The 14,708-nt window shown below is 42.5% G+C and overlaps 1 protein-coding gene across 1 annotated transcript in view; it reads right to left on the reverse strand.

Annotated features, from left to right (window-relative positions):
• The window catches only part of LOC138975314 (transcription elongation factor SPT6-like), a 77,411-nt gene that overhangs the window by 59,720 nt on the left and 2,983 nt on the right, over positions 1 to 14,708 (reverse strand). Inside the window, exons 3-8 of the mRNA XM_070347969.1 lie at positions 14,014 to 14,207; positions 13,378 to 13,582; positions 12,857 to 12,938; positions 11,798 to 11,885; positions 8,647 to 8,742; positions 6,471 to 6,557 (exon numbers count right to left, since the gene is read on the reverse strand). Of these exons, the coding sequence (XP_070204070.1) occupies positions 6,471 to 6,557; positions 8,647 to 8,742; positions 11,798 to 11,885; positions 12,857 to 12,938; positions 13,378 to 13,582; positions 14,014 to 14,207 (752 nt within the window). The remainder of the gene's footprint in view (positions 1 to 6,470; positions 6,558 to 8,646; positions 8,743 to 11,797; positions 11,886 to 12,856; positions 12,939 to 13,377; positions 13,583 to 14,013; positions 14,208 to 14,708) is intronic.

Consider the following 14,708-nt stretch of genomic DNA (forward strand, 5'->3'; position numbering starts at 1 on the left):
CATCTGTTCCAAGCCAGACAACAAGACAAGTACCATTCCAGAGTTGACGGGCAGAAGAGCCCGAGCAACTCAAAAAAGTATCCTACAGTAGACACCCGTGAGAAACGAGTGTGAGCAAAACCGGAGCCCTCTTGCCAGCCTAACGAGGTCTGGCAACCCAAAAAGAACGGGCCCAAATTGTGCGACCGGCAGGCCGCTCAAAGTAAAACAAGAGTAAAAATTCCCATGCCCGGCAGTCGGGCGACGAAGATAAGCAAAAGGCGATAGTACCAAAAGGCAAAAACTCATTATTAGAAATTTCTCCCATTCCCCCTAAGGAACAAAAACACGTGGTCAAAGAGAGTCTGCTCCAAGTGGCCATTTGGCCGACAGACTTAGAGAGTCCGCCCAGTCATAGAGACTCTCATGAAGGTACTTCGCTGCTAAAAAGATCTCGTGATGGTAAAACCACCAAACCCTCTCATGTTCCGTGAGGAAGCGATAGGGAGTGAGAGACCCCCTTTTCTTGATGAGAAAAGCCCCCTGTGGAGTTGTCTGCTTGAAACAACACATGTTCCAACCCTTTGTTCTATTGCTTAACACCCAACAGACCACAAAGGGTCCTATAAAAGCTGAGAAGCCTTAGACATCTAACGTGCTCCAGCCCTGCACTCCCAGTTACACCTGGAGTAAAGAACTTCTATCAAGGGCCGCTTGCACAATCTCCAAGAGATCCAAACACGGCACAACAAACGTATGACTTAGAAAAAAGATCAGAACCCTGAAGCTCTGAAATACCAAACGAACCATGAAAGAGAACCAAAAGGGAGGCACCCGTGTCTCCCCCCACAAAGAGGGAAACCTAATCCCCCCCAGCCGCTGTGTTAAACACAAAGGCGAAAGAAGAGTGATGCCGAGAACTAACTTCCAGTTGACATAACTGCCACAAGTGTGAAAGAAAGCGTGCTTTTGTGTGCCTATACCAACACCCACCGCTAACTTGCCTCAGGGGGAAGAAAGGTGGCTATTAGACACAGAACCCTGCCACGAACGCGAGGGTAAGGAGACAAAAGATAAAGTCGAGAACGGCGAGCCTGAAGCCTTTATTTGAAAACAATAAAAAGCCAAGGCCTGCCGTGCGCTTTCCTTCTGCAGTGAGCTTTTAAGATAGAGAAGAATCCCTGTGCATAGAAGCGAACCCACAAAGAGGAACCTTCAAGAAAAGAAGAGATTAAAGTCTCGCCAAAAGAACAAACCTTTTTGAAAGAGACCTACACCCAGGCTAAAAGCAAAGCTACATCCTTCATATCCGCGTCCTGACGGAACACAAAAATATCCAGATAGGACGTAACCGCGCACGAGAGAGCGCAGAAACAAGATTTGTTAAAAAGCGGTAAATGTAAAGGAGTGCGGCCATAATGAAACATAGCCAGGAGATCCTTGTTCTGACAGAGAGACAGTCACTCCTTGCTATTAACATCCAGACGGATGTTCGCCAATTCCGGGGAACCCGGTGGCGGTTCCGTAGAAAAAGCAAACGAATAAACTACGTTCTTAAGCTTGGAGTAAACCGAAGCCTACGGAAAGCGATCAGCGCGTGACGCGCTGCTTGAGCAGATGACGCAAGCTAAAGCCCCGCCACCGCAGGAGCTAAGCCGAGCGTTGCCCACAAAGAAAGTGGTAACAAAGGAGCCTCAATTGTGAAAAAACAAATTTCACAAGCCCAAACGACCCCAACAGAGAATCCAAGAACATAACGTTCTAAGATTCCCTAAAAAAGGCTCAGGTCAGCTGAAAATGCGCAAAACGCGGCAAAGCTGAAGTATGAGCTTCCCCCTGAGATGCCAACAAAGGCAGAGATGGGGGAAAAGCATCGATTGAGTTCGCAAATTGATCCTAAGAAGGAGCAAGACACGCCAAAAAAGATGGAGGAGAAAAGGCAGATGACAATGCTACCGCTAACCCTACAGGGAAAAAGCGCGTAGTAACCTCTGCCATCCATGTAAACAAAGATGGCAGCTTCGCTGAAAGTCAACGAAGAGGCGTCTCCATCTGCCCCAGAAGCTTAGTCTTCCAAATCCTCATCAACCTGTACAGTGGTATTCCAACCATCTACAAAAGGATGAGAACCGGAACCAATCCCGAAAAAGCAACACTTGCCAAAAGGGAAAGGTTCGGAACAAATTTCCCAAAAGCCGGAACTCCGAAAGGATATTCCATCCACCTGCCTCATACCAGCTGAAAGCCTGGAAAAGGAAGTGGATTCAGCCTGAGTAACAGCAGAGGAACCGCAACAACGGAACCGAAAGCCGAAGACTGATGAGCGCCAACTACCAACACCACAGTGTTAACGGCAGAAGGCTATGCCATCCTGTAACCGGAAGCCACAGCCGAAAAAGCGTTAGCAAAATCGGCCATGGATTGGCAAAAATCAGAACCAACCGGATGCCTAAACATGCACCAGAAGATCCTATTGTACCTTGAAGCCGCTTAAGCCACCAGTGCCACTGCACTTGACAGCCTAAACGGCAATTTGAATTCAGTGCAACCACCTCCGCGGAAGCACCGTCTTCTGAACAGCCGTCAGGCACTCCCGTGCCATCCGGAAGCTGACCCCCTGCTTGACTCCCATAGTCAAACAAAGAGCCAGCTATACTGTTCTCTTCCTGCCCCCCGGGCGGAAGCGAAAGACGCACACCCGTACCACAATCTAAAGAAGCGGTTGGTTGCGCAAATCTTCCGTTCGCTCTCCAAGGTTCCTAACCGCCACCGACCTGCTGCCAATGCAGTCAGAGCCAGCCTCAGCTTCGGAACTTTCACCCACAAAGCCAGAGCCCGGAGTTACTTTCTCTTGGAGACGCTCTACCCTTTCCCCGGAGAACCCGGGTACTTGGGTAGAAAACATACCTTTAAACTGGTGTGAACCACCGGGAACCGGAACACAGGCCACAAGCGAAGGCGTGGTCCCATCATCCCATTCCGCATGAACATCAGCCTGAGACACAGTAGCAAACGGCGCAGGCGAACGTTGGCAAGAGACGAAACCCCCGTCACACCGGAAGCGAACGCATCTCCGCCCGCGTGGAAGCGATCTCCCCCGCCAAGGAAGAAATCTGTGAACTTAAAGAGAGCAACAATGTCGCCACGTCCGCAGACGCACGACCGGGAAACACATAAACTAAGGAAGCCTAAGCGGGCTTATCCACAGGAGAAACCTTGTCTAAAGGTTTAGCCGTCAAAAACGGAGAAGGAGGCATGACGACCAAAACATCGATAATTTTGCAAAGACAGTACATGAACCGAAACACAAGCCTGTCCGGAAGCCTTTGCTTTCCCAGGTGTTTACTTTATCGGCGGAGAACCAGCAGTTACTCGTTTAGACAACTGCCGCTTCTTGGCGTTAACCGCCATGACCAAAAACAACTCACGAAAAATTTTGTAAACAAGAAATTTTCACAAGTTCAATTTAAGGTCAAAACGCCCACAAACACAAGCAAAAAACAGAAAGATCTCACCTCAACATGAAGAGACGATAAGACAAGCAAGAAGATACCAAGAGGTAAGTGACCAAGTCCGTAGACGAAGTGACAGATGGCTGAACAACAGCCAGAGCGTACAAAAACACGACCAGTCCCACTGCTCGCTGAGTATGGAATGATGCATATGGCGGCGTATGCGCGCGCATACGGAAGTCGGAAGTATGTATTAATATGGCCTTATGGGTATTGGTCACTCTTTTTTTAGAGGGGCTTCCCTTGTTACCAAGGGGATGCGTACAGCGTTACCAGCACTGAACTAGAGTTAATTGCTATATGTGAGTTGGGTAAGATATGTAATTTAATTACAGTTGTGGTTTGGTGAATTAATTTGATAACCTAATTCAATAAAAAGCAAGAGGTATGACCGTATGTATTTTTTCTATATGTTTTTACTTTAATTGTATCCTCTACATGTATTTAAAAAAATATTTGGGAGTCAAAAGAGTTTATGTTCATATGGGTGTCAGTATTTGGAAGAGGACTATACACCTGTCACATTTTACACTGGTTTGAAGAAAGATTTCATGGACGTCTGAGAAGCTTGAGACTTTCTCTTCAAGTGTTCTTTCTTAATTTGACTGTCAAAATTGAGCAAGACATCAGCCATGTCGGGAAAGTTATTGGCCAAAGCAAACCGCATAAGGTCCTGAGTGCATGAGGCTGCACTAGCAAAGTTCATAACAATTTTCGCCGGTCTCCCATCGATTGACCACGTTTTCTTGGTCGCTGACGATCGATTGAATCTGAGTTTTTCCTACCTCAAACGACCGCGCGATCGAAATTGCCGTTTCGCCCTTACGGCTCCGTTTCACCACTTCCATCCTCTGTTCCAGAGTCAAATTTTCCTCTTCTTTCCGCGCGATTGAGCGTTTGAAGTTGAAGGAGAGTTCGAAGCCATGGTCGAAGAAGAAGATCGTTGATGCTCGCGCGTGTGTTTGTTGATTTTTCGAAAGGAAGTGGACAAAGAAAAGGGCATGTTGGGATCGTAAAATTGTGAACGTCGGACATGCGCAATCGAGACCTAAACGCGTCGTCTGTTATATTTCCGGCCGAGTGATTTTTGCGATCTTTTTTCAGAGATTCAAGCAAAACGTTACGATTTTTTGTTAGGTTTTGATTTGAAAATGTCGTTACAAGGTCGCAAATTGTAACAACTAGTCGGTCGCAAATCGGGTTCTGGGGGGAGTCGGCCATGGGGGGTGATTTATATAGCAAAACTAATCCGTCAGCAAGAATGAGGTCTGAGAAGGGAGAGGGTCTCTGATGGGGGGGTCGTTCGTCGGGAGTACCACTGTAACATCATTATTCTTCTTGGACACATACCAAAAGTTAACAGCCTAAAAACTCTGGTCTTGAATGAATTAAAAAAAAAGAAAACAAACAAAGGGAAAAGCTCTACATAGACAATGGTAAATAAGATATATGCAGAAACAGTCTCTTGGTACGTGCAAGAATAAACAAGAAGGGCAAACGCTCGCTCGAGTCACTTTCGCAGTTCTGAATATTATATGAGGCATCAGATGGACAGGAAGAAATTGCTATTCACAACACAATACAGATGTAAATAATTTGATGTAAAGAATAATCCTATAAAGTTTGAATCAAATCCGATGAATAGTTTCAGAGATATGATATTTCAATTTTTTTCCTTCAAGACATACCTGTGACCTTGAAAAAGGTCAAAGGTCACCAAAGCAGACGTCAAAGTGTAGAGGTCACTGGGAGTCACGTTCACATAAAATTTGAGCCCGGTCACTTTTATAGTTTCCGAGAAAAGCCCAACGTTAAGTTGTGTGTTGCCGAACAGAAAAGGATAGTTATCTCCCTTGTTTTTCTGATAACGTTCGTAAAAGGCTACAGATGTAAATACTTTGATGTAAAGAATAATCCTACAAAGTTTCAATCACATCCGATGAACTTTGTCAAAGATATAAAATGTCTAATTTTTCCTTTGACGCTGACCTGTGACCTTGAAAAAGGTCAAAGGTCAACGAAACCATCGTTAAAGTGTAGAGGTCATTGGAGGTCACGACTAAACAAAATATGAGCCGGATCGCTTTGATAGTTTCCGAGAAAAGTCCAACGTTAAGGTGGTGTCTACGGACGGCCGGCCGGCCGGACAGACTAACACTGACCGATTACATAGAGTCACTTTTTCTCAAGTGACTCAAAAATGAAATAAGACTTTCTGTCTGCAGGTGCTGCAGTTCTCGGGCCTGGTTGACACCAGGATATATTATGACAGTAAGCGTAGAGTGCTGCCCTGTCACGTAGTCTCAAACCAAAATTGGAAATCCATAGCATCATCATTATAATCATCCTCATCTCATTAATCATCCAAAAATTATAAATTGTCCTTGCTCTTGTGGCCCTTCATGCCCGGAGCTCTCATGGTGACCTTGGTCTCAGTGTTCCTGTTCCATCCTTCCCTGAAAAGTACTTCTGCTGTCAGTCTTCAACGTGTGACGTTCTGGGGGGTCGACGGAGGGACGGGGTGGCTGTCTGCTCTCTGGAGGGGACCCTCACTCAGTCTGGCTCCGCGACTTAGCAGTCAATGTCGTTAGTAGGGGGCATAGTAGGTAGTGGGCTGCGTCCGTTAGCTCGGGACAGACCCACTACTGAACACCGTCGAAGTGACTCAGCAGAAGTGCAGTGTCATCTTCCGAGGGTAGCCTACCGCAGCGACCCGACATCCCTCCCTGGAGCGTCTGTAAAATCGGCAAGTCTGGCAGCGGAACGAAATTCAGATGTGGATGGAGCAGTGAGTACAGGGACGGGGCGGCGTGAGAGCACACCGGGACAAGGAACAGGTGCAAGGAAAAAAAAAAAAAAAAAAAAATGAAATAAGACTTTCTGTTTCATCCCAAATGTCGACTTTTGAAAGCACACTGCTGTAGAATGAGTCAAGATGACAAACGAGAAGAAGAATGATTGACAATGATGCAAATTTACCTGAAATCTCTCAGGCATGTCTGTTGTTCTGATTTCATTGTCCAGCTCCGTGAAGTGACCTCTCTCCAGTTCACTTGGCTCAAACACCTGCACAGAGAATGAACACAAATTTGATTTGAAAACACACACAGAGACATACAAACATGCTCACTAAATAGACTTTCTTTCTTTCTTTATTTGGTGTTTAACGTCGTTTTCAACCACGAAGGTTATATCGCGACGGGGGAAGGGGGAAGATGGGATAGAGCCACTTGTCAATTGTTTCTTGTTCACAAAAGCACTAATCAAAAATTTGCTCCAGGGGCTTGCAACGTAGTACAATATATTACCTTACTGGGAGAATGCAAGTTTCCAGTACAAAGGACTTAACATTTCTTACATACTGCTTGACTAAAATCTTTACAAACATTGACTATACAGTAAAACCTGAGTCTAGCGGACCCTTGTTGTAACGGCCACCTGCTACATACGGACAGTTTATCATGGCACGAACACGATTTCAACAATAACTAACCTTTAACGGGCGGACACCTGCCACTTACGGACGCGGACACGATTTTTCGGACCGTAGGAAGTGTAAACACTGTCACAAACGGACACAACGTACATAAAAACGCAACTTCGAAAACTCGACTGTTATGCAGACAGTGCTCGGCAGCCGTAGCCGTAGCACAAATGGTTGTTGATTGGTTGTCCTGTCCCTTTTCTGACCAATCAGTGGCTTGTTTAGATGGAGACCCACTTTCGCTCACTCACTTTCGCTTTTCCGCATTGTGGATACAGTCACAATCAAAAGCAACAGTAGACTACTGTGTTTGAAAATGGAATCTCCAGCAGGAAAAAGAAAAGCGTTGACTTTAGAGCAGCGTGTCGCTGCCTTGAAAAAACTAGATAGCGGCCAATCATGCCAAGATGTGGCGAAGGAGATGGGATGTGGTAAAACACAGATCGCGAGGATCAAATCGGAAAAAGAAGACGTGATGATCTCTCTCTCTTTGTAAGCAATCGTTCGAAGGAAACAATAGTTAACACAGCTAAATTTTTGTTCCATGCATTTATGCTGAGACTAGAAAAACTGAATGAAACAAGAGCTGACCCAATTTGGTCGAGACACACTGCGGAATTTCCCGTTGAATGACTGATGAAGAGTCAGCTATTTTTAGCTTTGTGACGTCCGACTTGCGTAAGTTTGATGCACAGTGTGTGTAGGGAACGGGTTAGGTGGGGGGGGGGGGGGGGGGGGGGGGTGGGGGGGTTGTTGTTGTTGTTGTTGTTGTTTGCTACATGTATCATTTGTTTACTCACATTTTCAGTGAGTCTCATGTTCAATCCAATAAATACATACTACAGGACTGACAAAAAGTGTCTTGTTCATTTTACGTGCTCTTTGTAAAATATTGCCCCGGCCCCTCCACCTGTGAAGAAGGGACACCTGTCTAATAGGGACACTATTACCATTCCCCAAGGGTGTCCGTTAGAGACAGGTTTTACTGTATTCTATACAAGAAACACTTAACAAGGGTAAAAGGAGAAACAGAATCCGTTAGTCGCCTCTTACGACATGCTGGGGAGCATCGGGTAAATTCTTCCCCCTAACCCGCGGGGGGATACAAACATGCTCACTAAATAGACCCACACTAAAGTAAACATAATATAACATACAACTTATTTCTTGCTATTTTCTTTACTATCTAATTTTAATATACTGCACGCAGGTGTTTAGGAGCACACAAAGACAAACTAAAAACATGAACAAGGCAAAGAACAACCCACACACACAGAGGCACAAGCACTCTAACACACAGGAACAGAGTTCGCTTGAGTTCGTGTCCCTATTGTTTCTCGTTTTATTATTGTATCCATGTTTCAGTTGAATAAAACCTTGTTTAAACCAACCCACAGGTACACACACATACAGAGGCACATACACACTGAGGCACATGCGCGCAAGCACACACACACACACACACACAGAGGCACAAGCACTCTAACACACAGGTACACACATACAGAAGCACAATCATATACACACACACACACACAGAGGCACATGCGCGCAAGCACACACACACACGCACACAAACACAAAGGTACACCCAACCAAAATAAAAACAACATAGACGAAACATTCCTTAACCCCGCTGGTCCACAAGACAAAAACATTAAGGGTGCTCACATCAAAGATGCTCTTCTTTGTCACTCTTTTCTTCTGCTTCTTAGCGCGCGCTCTTGGTTCTCCATCATCTCCAATTTCCTCATCGTCTTCCTCATACTGCAAAAGAAAACATTTGTCACTTAAAAACTCCTTAGCATCTCTGCTGACAGCATTTTGCTCACCTCTCATCTCCTCCTTTCATTCATCGTTGCCAATCAAAAAGAGAACATATTCACGACTTGCAGGACCCCGTGATCCAGCATAATTAACAGACCCAAGGTGAAGGTTTGTTGGGGGACAACAACTTCCAGTTAAAATCACGTGGAGAAAACAGGTGGAAATTTGACTACAACATGGACTGCATCGCAGGACTGATTGGCACAAAGAAGCCCTGTTGGCCGTAACCTAGCTGCAGCTACTCACTTTGCGAAAGTAAATCCTCGGTAAAACGTTCTGTCACAAAATTCTCACATGCTACGCCGTGTGGGAAACATATTTTACCCTTTCCGATTTCAATTATATCAGGTATTGACATGTGTAACAACACACTCCTAGATCTACTGTACTCCAAAATGTGCACATCTTATAAATATGATCAACACAACAACTTTCTCTGTTTTTTGCTTTTCTTAACTGAAGGCTTCTAAACCCTTGGATCCAAAACCGGAATCAAGAAGAAGAAAACAAGAAGGGCAAAGCCCATACGACTCACATGCTTTACACATTTTTCCTACCAAAATACATGTGACCTTGACCCAAGGTCAAGGTCATGCAACACAAAGCTGTTAATTCAAGACATAGGAAGTACAATGGTGCTTATTGGCTCTTTCTACCATGAGATATGGTCACTTTTAGTGGTTCACTACCTTATTTTGGTCACATTTCATAAGGGTCAAAGTGACCTTGACCTTGATCATATGTGACCAAATGTGTCTCATGATGAAAGCATAACATGTGCCTCACATAATTTTTAAGTTTGAAACAGTTATCTTCCATAGTTCAGGGTCAAGGTCACTTCAAAATATGTATACAATCCAACTTTGAAGAGCTCCTGTGACCTTGACCTTGAAGCAAGGTAAACCAAACTGGTATCAAAAGATGGGGCTTCATTTGCCCTATATATCATATATAGGTGAGGTATTGAATCTCAAAAACTTCAGAGACAAGAAGGGCAAAGCCCATACGACTCACATGCTTTACACATTTTTCCTACCAAAATACATGTGACCTTGACCCAAGGTCAAGGTCATCCAAGGTCATGCAACACAAAGCTGTTAATTCAAGACATAGGAAGTACAATGGTGCTTATTGGCTCTTTCTACCATGAGATATGGTCACTTTTAGTGGTTCACTACCTTATTTTGGTCACATTTCATAAGGGTCAAAGTGACCTTGACCTTGATCATATTTGACCAAATGTGTCTCATGATGAAAGCATAACATGTGCCCCACATAATTTTTAAGTTTGAAACAGTTATCTTCCATAGTTCAGGGTCAAGGTCACTTCAAAATATGTATACAATCCAACTTTGAAGAGCTCCTGTGACCTTGACCTTGAAGCAAGGTAAACCAAACTGGTATCAAAAGATGGGGCTTACTTTGCCCTATATATCATATATAGGTGAGGTATTGAATCTCAAAAACTTCAGAGAAAATGTGAAAAATAGCTGTTTTTTAGGCAACATTTATGGCCCCTGCGACCTTGACCTTGAAGCAAGGTCAAGATGCTATGTATGTTTTTTGGGGCCTTGTCATCATACACCATCTTGCCAAATTTGGTACTGATAGACTGAATAGTGTCCAAGAAATATCCAACGTTAAAGTTTTCCGGACGGACGGACGGACGTCCGGACGGACGTCCGGACGTCCGGACGGACGACTCGGGTGAGTACATAGACTCACTTTTGCTTCGCATGTGAGTCAAAAAGCAACATCTTTTCTCAGAGTAAATTCAATAGTAACTTTTCCAAACAATCAATGAGATCACTTCACACTCCCAAACCCTTGAATCCAAAACAGGAATAAAGCAGTAGACAAAAACCATCATCTTTTCTCAGAATCAAACAAGTCGCGTAAGGCGAAATTACTCCATTTAGTCAAGCTGTCGAACTCACGGGATGAAACTGAACGCACTGTATTTTTTTCACCAAGACAGTACAGCTTCGTCAATCCCCGCGAGAAGGAAATCGCTCACCTCCCACGTGCAAAATGCAGTGATATGCACACGCCAGAATAGCGCGGTAGCGTATTGTGCTAAGCAGGAAAGCGCGCTTTTCTGTATTCTTGTTAACTTTCTGAGCTTGTTTTGAATACAACCTATCATATCTATATGTTTTTGGAATCAGGAAACGATAAAGAATAAGATGAAATCATTTTTGGATCAATTTCTTAAATTTTAATCGTAAGACTAATTAATCTATTTTCGTTAATTGTGATCACATTTTAAGAGTAAACATGACATATGTATATATTTTTAGATTCAGAATGTCATGAAGAATACGATGCAATCAATTTTAAATCTGTTTGCAAAAAATCGATTTTAATGACAACATTAATGAGCAAACTCATTAATTAATTTGTAAGCCTCCAAGCTGAAATGCAATACCAAAGTCCGGGCGTCGTCGAAGACTACTTGACCAAAATTTCAACCAATTTGGTTTAAAAATGAGAGCGTGACAGTACCGCCTCAACTTTCACGAAAAGCCGGATATGAAAAAAGCGCCTGGGGATATCATACCCAGGAACTCCCATGTAAAATTTCATGAAGATTGGTGTAGTAGTTTTCTCTAAATCGCTCTACACACACACACACACACACACACACACACACACACACACACACCACACCCTCCTCTCGATTCCCCCCTCTACGTTAAAACATTTAGTCAAAACTTGACTAAATGTAAAAACAAGAAAGGTAGGTTGTTGGAACGTTTGTTATTAACAAAACAATACATTCACAATAAATTAAATTAATAAATTAAAAAATAATACAATAAATTTTGTGAATGTATTGTTTTGTCAATAACAAACGTTCCAACAACCTACCTTTCTTGTTTTTTTTATTCTGAATTTTGGAACGTTGGCAGTCTCTTTGTTTTTGGATTTGCTCATCTTTTCTCAGAGTAAATTCAATAATAACTTTCCCAACCAATGCATAAGATCACTTCACCTCTTCATCCATCTCCTCGCCATCATACTGCTCAAACTCTTCAAAGTTGAAGTCGACACCAAAGATGTCTTGGGCCTCTTGATGAGCTCTGAAACCAACATGTTTTTCTATTTGATCAAGAGTCACCCCAAAGTTACATCAATCATTACCGTTCAAAACTTGTGCAGAAAACGACTTTACAATCAAATCAACATTATAAATAATTTGTACTGTACTAGGTCATTCAATATTTGAAAGTTGGAAAGTTCTTTCTTTATTTGGTGTTTAACGTCGTTTTCAACCATGAAGGTTATATCGCGACGGGGGAAGGGGGGAGGTGGGATAGAGCCACTTGTCAATTCTTGTTCACAAAAGCACTAATAAAAAATTTGCTCCAGGGGCTTGCAACGTAGTACAATATATTACCTTACTGGGAGAATGCAAGTTTCCAGTACAAAGGACTTAACATTTCTTACATACTGCTTGACTAAAATCTTTACAAACATTGACTATATTCTATACAATAAACACTTAACAAGGGTAAAAGGAGAAACAGAATCCGTTAGTCGCCTCTTACGACATGCTGGGGAGCATCGGGTAAATTCTTTCTCGTCCCAACCAATATGGGACTCCCCCTAATCCGCGGGGGGTAAGTTGGAAAGTACTCTTGAAACATGAAACAAGATCAGATCCTTAACTGGGCAAAGCCACCATGCAAAGTTTACTCCGTGAAGCTGGCCGCACAAAGCTTTAAACACTGAGTTTTCGATAAAAAGACTTCACGAAGTCGACTTCGGGGCTCAATTAACAACCGCCTTTAAGGTACAACACTGGCGAATGAAAACTAATTAAAAGAGACGCTTCACTTCCTCTGTGAAATTCTTCTGGAAACTTTATTTTCATAATCCTGTCCTCCATCTGAGTGATCGACAAGAAGAAGAAGATAATCCTGTCCCACCTGGTACACCAATGATTAATTAAAATGTATGCTGTAAGTGTAATAAATTAAAATGAGTATGTATCATTGTATGGTCCACTTCAACACCAATATTCTCTTGGCAAGGCAATAATTGAGCTTACCTGTCACTATGAATGATATGCTTCTTCTTCTTCCCTTTGCTGATAGGTCTTCCCTCATCATCAACAATGAAGTCGTCAATATCTGCAATATTCCACATGTGTGTGAAAAAGAGAGATCAAAGACACAAATATTCAACATTAATAAGGAATATGCACACCTAACATAGTATCAAAAAGCAAACAATATTCTTTGCCATGTGTTCTATGTTAGAACTCCCCTTCCTAGTACTATGAGTGAACAAATGTGTGTATGTAGTCAAAAAAACATGCACATTTTGAAAGTACACTTTTTTTTTACAAGCAACTATACTTATACTTCCACTATATTGTGTTCCACTCCATTGCAAATTTGGATACATCACTTTATTATCAGGACAGGACCACAATGATTGGACCCCCCGCCACCCTTAGTGGCTATGATTTTTCTGAAACTACTGAAAACCAATTGAACATGTACGAATGCAGACAGAAAAAGAGAGAGCTATACAGTCCACAAACTCCACACTTGTATACATACACACCTGACTCTTCCTCCTCGTCAAGATCGCCAAATTCATTACGATCTTCTTCTCGCTCACGAGCTGGAGTGGCTGAAATATCCTCCCCTTCTTCATCGTCGTCGTCAAACAGCGTTTCTTTTATCCTCTCTTTTCCGTCGATCCCAGTTTGTGATTCTTCATTGTCGCTACCCTCGTCTGACATCACCCGAATGCGCTTGTGCTTTTGCTGAAAAAGTGAATTTTGCGGTGAAGAATGTTGACATGGTCAAGAATGTTAAGGGCAAGTTATAATGCCTCACAACTGAACTGAGTTTATCTTAAGCATGATGAAAAATATGCCATCAACAGTAACATTAAACAATAACATTTTGATTTCTGAAGTAATCACAAGTTGAAACAACAAAAGAAGAGTGACTCTTGATATGTATAACACTAGATGTATCTATACTCTTTTCTATTTTGAAAAAAACAACACCCACATACATTTATTTTTTTAAATAACCACACAATCATGCGTACTCATTTTCACATACATGTGCACACTCTCTAATCCAGTCTCATTCAAATACAGATATTTACAATTACATTCATTAATATCTAAACACATGCTGTCAAAGCAGCTGTGGACACCCCACCCCACACCCCAAATCACTTTACCTTCCTGTTGACTTTGATGCCCAAGTTTTCCTCAATCAGGTCGAAGTCTTCGTCCTCAAGCCTGTCATCCAATTCTTCGTCGTCATCATCTCGCTTGCGCTTCCCTTCTCCCTCCTCCTCACCACTTTCTTCTCCTTCTTCCTCTTCCTCCTCTTCATCGTTGTTGATGATGAACCCTTTCATTTCTTCATCATCTGTCAACAGTTCAAAGGTGAGAACAGCAAAAAATGAAAAACGAGGACAAATTGTTATTGTCAACAAATTTCAAAATCAGAAAAAACCTAGATTTGCATGGATTTGACTATTTTTGAACAAAGAGAAGAAAGTTAATCTTTCACACGTTAACCTGGTGCTGCTTACTGTTTCACAATTATGTGAACGAATCAAGCTTGTCCAACTTTTCATACCAAAGTATCACTATCAGTATCAGGAGCAGTTGAAAAGAAGGAATACCTCCAGAAAAAAAAGGGAGTATAAAAGAAAGAAACAGAAGAATTTTTATCTCTGGTAAGATACAATGATTTCAAAGGCATTCAAATACATTAATTTATGAAAATTGAATTACAGCAAACAATTTTTTTACCATTTTCATTCTTCAGTTTTAATCCCTTTCAGTTTCACTTTCAGAATCAGAAGCATTTTACCTTGATTTCTAGTTCGTTATTGTCGGTGTCATTTTGAGTAAGCTCCTAAAT

The sequence above is a fragment of the Littorina saxatilis genome, linkage group LG9 (assembly GCF_037325665.1).
Source record: "Littorina saxatilis isolate snail1 linkage group LG9, US_GU_Lsax_2.0, whole genome shotgun sequence".
Lineage (NCBI taxonomy): Eukaryota > Metazoa > Mollusca > Gastropoda > Littorinimorpha > Littorinidae > Littorina > Littorina saxatilis.